The sequence below is a fragment of the Sturnus vulgaris genome, chromosome 18 (assembly GCF_052056855.1).
Source record: "Sturnus vulgaris isolate bStuVul1 chromosome 18, bStuVul1.hap1, whole genome shotgun sequence".
Lineage (NCBI taxonomy): Eukaryota > Metazoa > Chordata > Aves > Passeriformes > Sturnidae > Sturnus > Sturnus vulgaris.
The window spans coordinates 4,999,134-5,011,779 of NC_142260.1; the positions used below are offsets into that span (position 1 = coordinate 4,999,134).

At 48.8% G+C, this 12,646-nt stretch overlaps 1 protein-coding gene across 1 annotated transcript in view; it reads left to right on the forward strand.

Moving 5' to 3' along the window:
- PTDSS2 (phosphatidylserine synthase 2) overlaps positions 1-11,407 on the forward strand; it is a 29,581-nt gene extending 18,174 nt beyond the window's left edge. Inside the window, exons 5-12 of the mRNA XM_014878724.2 lie at positions 1,028-1,162; positions 1,962-2,012; positions 3,464-3,577; positions 4,210-4,328; positions 5,002-5,116; positions 6,706-6,851; positions 9,613-9,798; positions 10,534-11,407. Of these exons, the coding sequence (XP_014734210.2) occupies positions 1,028-1,162; positions 1,962-2,012; positions 3,464-3,577; positions 4,210-4,328; positions 5,002-5,116; positions 6,706-6,851; positions 9,613-9,798; positions 10,534-10,678 (1,011 nt within the window). The 3' untranslated portion in view covers positions 10,679-11,407. The remainder of the gene's footprint in view (positions 1-1,027; positions 1,163-1,961; positions 2,013-3,463; positions 3,578-4,209; positions 4,329-5,001; positions 5,117-6,705; positions 6,852-9,612; positions 9,799-10,533) is intronic.
- The last annotated feature ends 1,239 nt before the right edge of the window (positions 11,408-12,646 follow it).

Here is a 12,646-nt window from a genome sequence, read left to right on the forward strand (position 1 = left end):
ATTCTCAGAAGTTAAATATTTTGAGACAATATACTCATCAGGCAGCTCTAAAAATCATTTTGCATGAGAAAAGGATGAGGAATGTTTTTTTTTTTTTTTCCAAGTTTTTCTTCTAGAGGCCATATGAGCTTGAAGAAGTGGGACTGGTCACCCTGGGTTTTTCCAGCCCTCCTTGAGGGTGATATTCCTGAATAGTTGCAGTCACACTGAGTAATTTTTATTGGTCGTACTGGAGTAGTTCTGAATTCCAACAGAAAAGCCTGGAATGGCTTTGCTTCCCTGTGGCAGCGTGTGGTGTCAGCAGAGATTTAGTGGTTAAGGAACTCCCTGCTGGTGCTCAGCTCTTTACTAAAAATACATCATTGCCTTGCCCAGGTTGAAATAAGGTTAAATTCTGCTGAGTCTGCAGGTGGCTGAACTTCCTGACAGCAAATCCAAGCTTGCTCGTGGCTGAGACTTGTCCCAGAGTTCATGTGACTTCAGCAGTTTATTCTGTAATTTTATTATTATTACTCTATTAATTAATTTTGGCTTTGGACATCACATCATAATGTTCCAGGGTCAAGCTTTGACCACACCACTGAGTGATTCTGTTAGTAAATAACTGCCCAGCAAATATGTGGCTGATTTAGTGATAGATGAGTTCACATTTTGGTCGTTCTGATAATTTATTTTTGCTATTTGCCTGGGACCTTGCTGGAAATGGGTGTTGGGAAGGATGAGCTGTGTGAAGCTTATGGGAGAGATGGGGAGCACAGAGGAGTGGTGGGGGTTAAAGGGTTAAAGACCACGGGTTTTTCATCTTTAAGGTCATTCTGTAGCCATTTTTTCCCTTAATATTTAGGATTAGAGGGTCCAAGTCAGGTATGTGTGTGGGGTGCTTCAAAGCCTGGCTTTATTTCAAGAATTGTTCCGCTACAAATTTGAAAAAAGGTGGATTTGAAGATCAATGTTGGCCTTAATTCTGTTTGTGCCTTCTGTGTGTGAATCCTTCAGGGGGATCCTGGGTTTCTGTGTTCCCTTGCAGACTGTGCAGGATGGGAGGCAGTTCCTGAAGTACATTGACCCCCACTTAGGGGTTCCTCTGCCAGAGAGAGACTACGGGGGCAACTGCCTGATTTATGACCCTGGCAATGGAACTGATCCCTTCCACAACATCTGGGTAAGCAACAAACTCACTAATGGGGCTATTTTTGGCTAAAAAGCTGTTTCATTGAACTCTTCAAAGTGCAGTTGTGAGTCTGGCTGAGTGCTGAAATCAGAGCACGGCCTGTGACTGACTCTTCAGCCTCTTTATTTCTCTTCTCTTGACCTTTCCTGCCCATCAGATGGGGGTGTGTCTCTCTCTGGATCCCAATTACCTGATTGCCCAGGGCTGAACTGTTCAACAGCTCTTCTTTCTCAGGTCACTGGTGTCAAATTTCCCCGTCAGAGTTTGGATTTCTTCCTGTGCTTGAGGAAGCTCCTCAGTCACCCTGAGGCACAAAGCCCTAGAGCTGCACCACGGAATCCCAGAATGGTTTGGGTTGCAAAGATGAAATAGCCCCATTCCCTGCCATGGGCAAGGACACCTTCCACTAGTGCAGGTTGCTCCAGCAGCACTTTTCTGAGTCCTGAAAACCATCAGGTTTCTCACTGGCAGAAATTCCAGGGCAGAGGAATGATGGTTATTTACAGCTCTCTGATTGCATGGAGTGAGGAGCACCCGAATCCTTTGGGTCTGCCCTGTAAATCTTCAGTGCATCAAAAGCTGGAATAACTGGGATCTTATTGAAGTAGAGGGAAAGGCACTGTGCCCAGGGACTGGCAGGGCTGGTAAGATCTAAGAAACTCTGCTAAATTCCTTCCTGGTGAAGGAATGCAAGTATTCATGTGTGGAAAAACTAGAAGTTTATTGCTGCATTTTTCTTGGACAAAAAAAAATAAATGGCTGTGACCTTCACTCTCTTCTTGATTTTCAGGACAAGCTGGATGGGTTTGTTCCTGCTCACTTTTTTGGGTGGTACCTGAAGGTAAGAATGGCTCATTTCAGCCTGGGGACTCTGCTCCTCTTTTCCCAAAGTCTCACTGCTGCTGCTTTTGTGGTGCCAGGCCTTGGTCACTTAAACCAGGCTGATTGTAATACATGTCAATATGTGAAAAGCCTTTTCCCCCCTTTTTTTCTGTCTCCTGCCCATGTTAGGCCACCTCATTTATTTCCAGAGCTTTGTTGCATCAACAGGCTCCTTCCTTCCTCCACAGGGATTCATCCTGGGGTCAGATCAATAGAAAACTTAATTCCTCTAGCAGCAGAAATGCTGGAATGACCTTTGCATGTGTAGTGTGGGGCTGGCAGTGACAGTGATATTCCCAAACACAGATGTTGCTGCTGCTGCTTTCCCAAGGGCATCAGATCAGGATTTTAAACCATTAAATGGGCAGTGGTTTAATTCTTGTTACTTTTTAGTTGGTATCAACCAACTGTGAAAGGAATTTCAGGTGTGCCTGTCTCTGGCAGAACATTCAGCAGTGTTTTCCTGGTTACTTTGGTCTAAATATTACCTTTTTTAACCCAAGCAAACTGACTTAAGAGATTTTTGCCCCCTGCAGACCTTGTTTGGGTTTGCTATTTAAATAACAAACTGACAGAGCTTGGCTGCTCTAAAAACAAGCTGGAGCTGTTGGTTTGCATTTTCATTTCAAAGTGCAGATGTGTTCTGAGTGGTTTGGGGGATCCCTCAGAACCAGATGGGAATTTGCTGGGCATGGGGAGACCTGGACTTCAGCTTTTTCTGTTAATGAACTGAATTCTAAATTTGGAAAGCCTGGATCCTTTTCTTTCAAGAGAACTGCATTAGAAACTGAGCTGCCCAGCTGGAAGGAGACTGGCTGCTGGATTTCCTCTGGGCCATAGCATATTTTTCTCTTAAATATGTTAAATATTAACCTATTTCTCTATTAAAAGCTGGAGGTTGAATGTGTTGTCTCAATAAACAGAGATGGGCTTGTGTTTGGATTTTTTCCCCCAAATCTCCAAGCACCAGGATGGCAATACTGAGAATGAATGGGCCTCATTCATCAGAAATTATTGTGGCTTTGGAGTCGTTTAGAGCCCATAAAAGGCTCTGAAAAGCCTTTTCTGAGCACTGTTCCAATGATGCTGCCTGTGGTGGTTGAGCACCCAGTAATTCCATGCATTTAACTCATTTCCCTCCTGCTGAATCCCATTTTTCCAGAATTTATCTTAATCTGTATTCCTGTGCTGGTTTTGGCTGGGGTGGAGGTGATTTTCTTCAGTGTCATTCCTGTCTCTTGTGCTGGTGATGTTGATAAGTTGAGAGGCCTGTGAGCAGTTGGACCATCACATCATGAAAATAAAATTATCCTGAGTTTCCTAATGCTTTTCTGGAAGCTGGAGACTGTAAGATCTACTACTGTAGATGTTTTTTAGCAGCTGTTTAAAAGACTTTTTTTCTCCCTTCAGACTCTGATGATTCGGGACTGGTGGATGTGCATGATCATCAGTGTCATGTTTGAGTTCCTGGAGTACAGCCTGGAGCACCAGCTCCCAAACTTCAGTGAATGCTGGTGGGATCACGTATGTACTGCAGGGATCAGGGTTTATTTGGGAAAACAGATTTTACAGGGAGGGCTAGGAAGTGATGAGAGCTGAATTGTATCACGTGTGTGACTGCTCCCTGATAATTTGGTAACATGCTTGTCAATGTTTCTGTAATTTTATGTGTTACAAACACTTGGACATGGTTAAATATTTTCTTGGGTTCCTTTCATGCCAGAGGGAGAATCTAAAGCTGTACCTGAACGTTTTCAAATATTTGATGGTGCAAAGCAGTAAAATCTGAAATTCAGAGAAAGGCAAAACTTGGTGTGAGCCTAAAGACCCACCCTTTTAAAGTTGTGTTTTATTTTCCTGTGAGGTGTAAGTTGGAGTCAGAGTGATCAGAATTCCCTGCAGTCAGGCACTCAGCTCTGGGTCTGTGTTTGGATGGATTTTGGGAAAGACCCAATCTTGGAATGATTTGCTGCATGGTTGTATTTCCAAAAGTCAGTGCATTATTAGAGACATCAAGCCAAGCTATTTAGCCTTCAGAAAACCTGTGGAATGAGCACTCTCCCACTCCCTGGAATGCAGAGGTCTGCCTGTAGTGTTTCCCTTTCCCAAGCTCAAGTGTTCCTTCCCCAGCATCATTCCTGTGTTTCTCCTTCCAGTGGATAATGGATGTGATCTTATGTAACGGGTTAGGAATTTACTGTGGGATGAAGACCCTGTCCTGGCTTTCCTTGAAAACCTACAAGTGGCAAGGACTCTGGAACATTCCAACCTACAAGTAAGTTGGGGAGGAGGGAACTCCACAGGCACAGCACAAAGGTTGGGCACCTGTTCAAGAGCTTGGTTGTTCTGTTGGGTTTAATGTGGATTAAAGAATTCCTGGGTGTTCAGGTGACTCCAGGATCCAGTGACTTATTGCTGCAGGGAGGTTTGAGGGGTTTTTTTCACCTTGTGAATGGGATTGTTGGAAATACACCTGTGTGTCCCAAACATCTCCTGGCTGGGGGTGAGGGCATCCTGTGGAATTGAGCTGATTTGATGAAATGGTTTAAGGAGGTGCAGGAATCCAAGTTGACATCCTACTCCCATTCACAGCAAGGATCTGTTTGGTGTTTTTGCATTCCCTAGTAACCAGAACTTCACAGGAACTGGGACACTGGGAATTAAAATTTAATAAATCCCATGTAGTTGTGAACCAGTAATGACCCATGGTGCTCTGTAGTGTCTTTGCTGAGCAGAGCAGAACTGCTTACAACACTGAGTGTAGTATATTAAAACTTAAATTGATAATTAAAATAACAAGCTCAGAGCTAATCTCATTAAGTTGTGATTTTAATGGAGTAAACAGAGGCATTTTGCATATCTGAACTGGTGTCTCAATTGGAAACGCTGGCAGATGCCTCTTGCCTGCTTTTCCTTCAAGCTGCAGCAGTTATTTTGCTTTTTTCCAGAGGCAAGATGAAGAGGATCGTGTTCCAGTTCACCCCATACAGCTGGGTGAAGTTTGAGTGGAAGCCAGCCTCCAGCCTGCGCAGGTGGCTCGCAGTCTGTGGCATCATCTTCGTGGTGAGGACACCTCTCTGGCCCTTCTGTGCCTCAGGATGCAGCTCTGGGGGTGTTCCTGAGGCTGAGGCCAGGAGGGTTCCCTTCCCAGTCCTGCAGAGCAGGGGGCTGGCTGTGTCTGTGACACAGGTGACAGATTCACTGCACAAAGGGTTGTCCTTGCTTCCTGACCACTCCTGCTGGCAATGGGAGCAATATAAACTGAGATCTTTGGGTTTTCAGCAGGTTGCTGCTCCCCAAAGCACTGGTTGTGGGTGAAAGTAGCTCAGATTGCTTGGTTTTATGGGGGTACAGGTCACATTACAGCTGGAAAGAGCTGCATCCAAGGCCTTGGGCTCCTCTGAGCTCAGTCCTGAAGTACAGATCTGCTTAAATCATTCAGTTCTCCTAGATTTTTCTTTTTTTTTTTTTTTTTCCATTTCACTTCACACACAGCACCTGAGTGGGTGGAATTGTTTTATGCTGTGAATGCAGCATCTGAAATTCATACCTGTGCCTGTGAAACTGAACTTGTCACCCACCTGAGACTAATAGGGAGGGTACACTGGGCAGTTTAAATGCCTTTTTCCCACTTCTTCCCCTTTCCCAGCTGGGGGACTTTGGCCTTTGTGCCATCCATGGGATGTCACTTGGCTCTCCTCTGAGCAGCTCAGACTTATCTCAACCCAGCAGCTGTGAAATTTAACTAAATCCATCCCTGTGACACGTGTGGTGATCCAGAGGCACTGGGCAGGAACCAGGTTCAGTGGCACAGGACAGAACTCTGTGTTTTGCCAGAAAAAGCTCCCAGCACCTGATTTCCTGCTGCAGGAATTGGCCAAGCTCACGTGGCACACCAGGCCTGCTTGGTGGGAGGACTAAAAGAGTATAAATAAAATAGATGTTTCCCCAAAAGGTTGCTAGCTGCACCCTGAAGAAATTGGGGTTTGGGTGCTACTGCAACAGAGATCCCAATGAATTTATGCTGGACTGTGGGTTATGTTTCTTTTAGCACATCCCAGCTTCAGCTGACAGGTTCTAAGCACCTTCAGGTTCTGGCTCACTCCTTGGGCTTCAGCAATGCTTAATGTCCTTTGTTATCACTTCTTTTGAAGTGACAGTCTGGTGTCTCTCTGCTCCCTTAAGCACACTGCCAGGGCAGCTGCTTGAGAGAACATTTTGCTCTTAATTTATAAAATCAACTTTCCCAAGTTGGCTTGGAGGGTGAGTTTGCATAACTGAGAAAAAACAGCCCAGCCCCCCAGGATGTGCAGCTCCTGCCTCTTGTTATGATGGGGCTCCCTCAGCTGGGTTTTACAGGACAGGGAAAGGAAAAGCTGTGCTTTTGGTATTTGTCCTCAGTGTTTGTGCAGGTACTTTGAAGTTCAAAAACTTGCTTGAAATTTGTGGGTACTGCTTGTCCAGCTTTTTGTTGTGATTTTTAGTGCCTCTTCCAACGTAGAGGAAATGTTTAAAAACCCAGTTGGTTTTGGGTTGGTGCCGATGGTTCACTCTGTGATGCTGCACAGGGGGAGCCATTCAGGGAGAGAGAGGCATTCCAGGCTTCATCAAGTGGTATTTTCCAAATGTAATTCCAGTGTCCCTTCTCCCAGTTTTTATTGGCAGAGCTGAACACGTTTTACCTGAAGTTTGTGCTGTGGATGCCCCCTGAACACTACTTGGTGCTGCTACGCCTTGTGTTTTTCGTCAACGTGGGAGGAGTGGCCATGAGGGAGATCTACGACTTCATGGACGACCCGTAAGCCCCACCTCTCTGCACTTCCCATGTCGAGCTCCACGTGCTTTGTTTTGAACTTGCTCCAGCTTGCTGGCATCCATCTCGGGCACCAGTTCAGCTTGTCAGGGACAAAAAGGCCCAATCCCAAAGCATCTGCTTGGTGTTCCTTTGTTTTGGAGGTAGCACTCTCACGCCCCCTGGTCAGAGAGCAGCTGTTGTTAAGGGCATTGTGTGTGCTCTGTGTTCAGCTCAGTGGCTGGTAAATGATCTCTCTGTGGAGAAGGAAATGTGGAAATGAGCTGGAGTGCCCCTGGCTCTGGGCAGAGGAGCACTCTGCTCCTGATCCAGACTGAGAGCCAGGAACTGCAGTCCTTGTTTGTGCCCTCTGGGGATATCAGGGCCTAGACTAAAAAAATATGGTTCTTAAAGGCACTTCTTTCCTTGAGCTGTCTTCCCTTCTGGCCCTCTGCATCTCTCCTGGCATCCTCTTGCAGGTCAGAGGCCCTCAGTAGCAGGATGTGCTGCAGGTCAGGCACCACACACAGCAGTGCATGTACTTGAGACTGTTCCCACCTCAGCATCATATCTGTCCTCGCTGCTTTTGTTTCTGCAGACCATGTGAGAGCTGAGAAAGCTTTGTTCTCAAAAATCACCTTTTCTTTTAATGTCACAACCTGCCTGAGCCCACATCCTCAGCCTAAGGCACCTCCTGGCTTCCAGGGGTGTTCATTGTCTGTCGCTGACCAAAAAAGTGTCTGTGTTCAGAATTTAGGGTTCCAACATGGTCTGAAGATCAGTTTCCCTTGCAAGGCTTTGACTCCTAGAACTGGGAAGAAGGGCCAGCCCACATTGCTTAGTCGGAATTCAGGACATTCCGCAGGGGCAGGATGCCCTGGTTTGGGACGTGCCTCCAACTCACAGGTAAGAGTCTCTGCCTTGCTGCAGAGCTCCTCTCCTTAGCACCATTCATCTTCTTGTGTTGGGGTTGGAAAAGCTCCTTTGCCCTCTGTTCAGCCACATGGCATAACACTGGATTTTGGGAGAGCCATCCCTTGCCAGTGCCTCATCCCTGGTTCCAGTTGTTGCTGTTCTTTCTGTGAGCAGCTCATCCCAAGCTGCATATCCCCATCACTGCCACCACATTCCCTGCTGGGGAAGGTGACTGCCCCCACATCCTGGCGTTCCTGGCTCTTCTTGATGCCCCCCAGAGCTGACATCAGGCTGTTCCTGTAGAAGGGTAGAGCTGAGCACCTGCTCTTACCTGGTACCTTCGCTGGAGGGTTTTGTAATTCCCTCCTGCATTCCAGGCCATCCAGGCAGAGAGGATCTGCCCCCATTTACCAGCTTCACTTCCACATAATTTCAAACCAGGGATCCTTCAGGATTCTTCCCATGGTGTTGTAGGGGAAGAGCAGGGGGAAGCATGATTTGCTCCATGGTTGTATTTTAAAAAGTCAGTGTATTATTCCTGCTGGGAATGTACCAGAGGCTCCTGACTTACATCACACAGGAAACCTTGCTGACCTTTTCCTTTTTGGAAACTCTTAATGCCCAAAGATGGAATATTCCATTGTCCTTCCTTGACAAAAATGTGGCTCACTGCCTTGTCTGGTGGTGATGGGATTGTCTGGGGTGAACTGATGAGGTCTCTTCAGTCAGCCCTGCAATGTTGGGTCTAGAAAGCACTGAAATTCCAATGTGAATTCTTTCTCCCATTCAGCATTCTGAGTATCCGTGGGCAGTTCTGGGGCTTTGCTTGCAAGACTTTAGCCTGAGCATGGTGACAATGTAGTGCCTGGAACTGTGATAGTCCCAGAAGAGGGGTGAAGCTTTCTCCAGCCCTCACACACCACATGCTGCCTCTGAGTTCCCAAGGACTGGATGTGTGAAATGTTCCTGATCGGGAGTGTCTTGATGTGCTAGTAGCATTTAACCTAGTCACACATTCCTGACTGGAATCTTCCTGTCACCTCCAAGGAGTCTGCATCAAGGCTATGAATTTTTATCTCCTTCATCACAAGAAAAATCTTTTGCATCTTTCCTGAATATTAGGGCAGGAAACCAGCTCTCTTCCTCGGCAGCCTTAGGGGCTGCCCAGCTCTTGTGTTGGGGTTATCTTTGATTCTGTTGTCAGGGGAAGGATGGCAGAGGAGGAAGCAGCCCAGCAGAGCAGAAAGCTGCCTTCATCATCCCAGCAACTGGAATTCCCTGTGAGAGATCTGCTGCTTCCTTTCATCTCTCTGTGTGTGGGTTAGGGCTGGTCTCTGCCCATTTAATCTGCCACTACCTGGAGCAGTTTCTGCAGTCCTTTCATCCGAGCTGATCCAGGCAGGATACCTTTTAGGAAGGAATGCACTCATCCCCTCTGCATCAGCAATCACCTACACTTGATTTATTCCATATTTTTTCCCAGTGTATTTGGATGGTTTGGTGTAGCTTGAACTACACAATGGTGTCAAATACAGCTCTGGGCCTCATGCGAGAGGAGCTCCTGTTTGGAACCATACCCTGACCATCAGCTGGTCTCAGGCTAGTCAGAGCATCATTTCCCTGGGAATGGGGACACTTCCCTGCATTGTGTGCTGGTGAAGTTTAACTTTTCTCGCTTTTAGAGCCTCTGAGATGTCATCGTGCAGAGCCTTAGTGCATGTGTGATCTGAACTAGACTTGTAGGACTGTGCAGAGCTGAGTGAAATCACTGTCCCAGCTGTCTTTTTGTGCAGATTTCTCCACATCCCTAATCTACAGCAGTGAAATGTTTTTGTCTGTGTTTCTCCTGCAGGAAGTTCCACAAGAAGCTGGGCCAGCAGGCCTGGCTGGTTGCTGCTATTACTGCCACGGAGTTCCTGATCGTCGTCAAGTACGATCCCTACACCCTCACCCTCTCCCTGCCCTTCTACATCACCCAGTGCTGGATCCTGGGGATTATCCTGGTGCTCACCTGGACAGCCTGGCGCTTCTTCATTCGGTACGTGGGGCTGCATTTGGGGCTGGCTGGGGTTTTTAGGAGGATTTGTTCAACCCCCATCCTCAAATGTGCTCCCTGGGACTGCCTGGGGAGAGAGCACAGCTCTCCTGGATGGGTGCAAGTTCTGAAATAAACAGGGAGTTCTCTGGGCCTGATCCTGGCAGTTTCCTGTCTGGATCATGGAAAGCAGCTGCACAGGGCCTAAGGAATTAGCAGCCTTCCAGTGTTGGAAGGGACCCACAAGGAAGCTGGAGAGGGACAGGACAAGGGGGAATGGCTCCGCACTGACACAGAGCAGGGTTCGATGTGGTGTGGGGAAAAATGAAGGTGCTGAGGCCCTGGCACAGGATGCCCAGAGAAGCTGTGGCTGCCCCATTCCTGGACGTGTCCAAGGCCAGGTTGGATGGAGCAGCCTGGGGATAGTGGAAGGTGTCCCTGGCCATGGCAGGGGGTGGAATGGGATGGGCTTTAGGATCCCTCTCAACCCAAAACCATTCCGGGATTGTTTGAAGCACAGTGCTGTGCAGAGGGGCCAGCAGTGGCTGCTCTGGCAGAGGTGGGAAGAACCAGGCCACCAGCCAGAAACACAACCTGTCAGTGAATCAATGCCATCAGCAATTGTAGGAACGCCCAGCCAGAGGCTCCAGTGAGTTGTTATCCCCAGGAAGCTCCGTGCAGAGAGCTCTCCTTGCCGTTCTTCCTGCAGGCTGGAATTGTGTGCTGTGTGTGTTGCAGGGACATCACCCTGCGGTACAAGGAGATCCGGAGGCAGAAGCAGGAGCACAGGCACGAGAAGGACAAATGCCTGAGCAACGGGGATGGACACTCAGCCCTGCTGGATGAACCCAACGGGAGCAAACTCCGGGAGAGGAAGCTCTGAGTGCAGACACGGGGCTGACAGGAACTCGTGGTGCACAGTCCCAACCTTATCCTACCTAACTCCTAATTGTCATTGTTAGCGTTCCAGCGTGTGGGGGAGGATGGCACTGACACAGCCCCCCTCTCTGCTGGTGTCACCTGGGCAGGGCTGGAGGAAGGCTGTGTGGAGGGAGGTCAGTGCTGACCCCGCGCACGGGCGGGGCCTTCACCTGGTGCTGTGCGTCCTCCTCGGAACCAGGTGTGGAGACGGAGGGCTCAGAGCACGGCACACAGGGATCTGCTGCTCCATTCCCAGGGAACTGAGAGCTCCGTGGGGCGTTTGGGCATTAGGAACACTTGTTTTGGAGTGTACAGAGACCAGGCACGGGAAAGGAATTGTGTTCTTCCTGCTGGAACTACCTGGAGCTGTGGAGGAGGATTGGGTGAAGTGTTCAGCGAGGTGACCGGGTACACGGGGATGTGTGACCAAGCTGCATTCCTTGCACAGGATGTACCACACCACACTGCTGTTCCAGCCCCTCTGCAGGGCATCCTACTGACTTCCAACGTCCTGGAGCGGCCTGCAGCACGTGGGTGGTGTGTCCCAGCTCTGGGCAGACAGACAACTTCTCCTTAGTCTTATTTCTAATTTCTCTTTTAGTCTCGGTCATCTCTTAAATGTAAGGGAAGGTGAAGTGAGAAAGGTCAAGCTGCCTTTGCTCTGCGGAGTAAAATGTGTCATAAACAGACACTGGGAGTGTCTCGTCAGTCTGGAGTTCTTTGCTTTATCCTCGGCTGGGTTTGTGTCCTCGCCACAGGGGTTTGCTCTGGGTCTGACAGGGGCTCTGCCACCCTCTGTCACTGCCCTGTTCCTTCCAGGATAGCTCCAGAGTGAGGGCTTTCTGGGAAAGCTGATCCTGCAGTGTCACACCCCCATCCCTGTCCCCTGTGCCAGCAGCAGGCCCAGGCCAAGCACATCCCTGGCACGGCACAGCCAGGGAGCATCCTGAGCCAGGCACTGTGTCTGCTGGTGACTCAGCATCCCGGAAAGGGAGCTGGAAGCCTGGGCTGCTCTGTTTCCCCAGGTCATTATTCCAAATGTGAGAGCTCCACTAATCCCCATGGATTCTGAACCCTCTGCTCCGAGCCCTCACGTCACTGTCCCAGGCACTGACGTCACCCTGTCACTGCTTAATCCAATCTGGCTGTTCCTCAGGGAAGTGTTTATCCAGAAGAAAATGACACAAACACTACAGTACAATTCCAAGAGTGCGACCCCAAACTTTTGAAGTGTCAGGAGCTCGCAGAGCTGCTGCCCAGCACACATCTGGGTTTTTAATCCAGTTCGATCTTACACAGGAGTGATGGCCAACATCCCCAGCTTTAGTGTCTCAAATACTTTCCACCTGCAAAAAGTGGGCAATCTGGAAGTTGGGAATCTCCAGTTGGGGAGGTGGCCAGGTGACCTGGGGGGGGTCACTGCACCCCTTTTCCACCAAAGGGCCACACCTGTGCTGGCAACACCTGGTGAGGAATATCCAGAAAGATCCAGGAGCTTTGACCTCATCCATGAACCACTGACTCACCTGTCTGCATCCAAGGGATCCCAGGGATAATCTGGATCCTGTCCACGTAGTTCTATGTGCTAGTTTGTCCTTTGGGACATCTGCCTGTGGTTCCTGTCTTGTCATTTCACACACAGTGGGCTGAGGGGGTTTGGGCTGTGTCCCCTCCAGGACACAGGATGGGTGGATGGATGCTGGGCCTTGAGGTAAGGAATGTGTCCAGGTTTTCAGGGAAAAAGATGGGCTCTGGTCATGGCAAACTCGCCTGGATTTAGGAATCCTTTTGTGATCGTCTCAGAGCAGTGCTCAAAGCAGCCTCAGGGAGGAGATGGAAGGAGGCCAAAAGTCCTCATGGGAATAACATTTGGCATGGCCTAGAATGGGACCCTCCCTGTGGAGAGGGCAGAGGTGGCTGGCTGCCACAC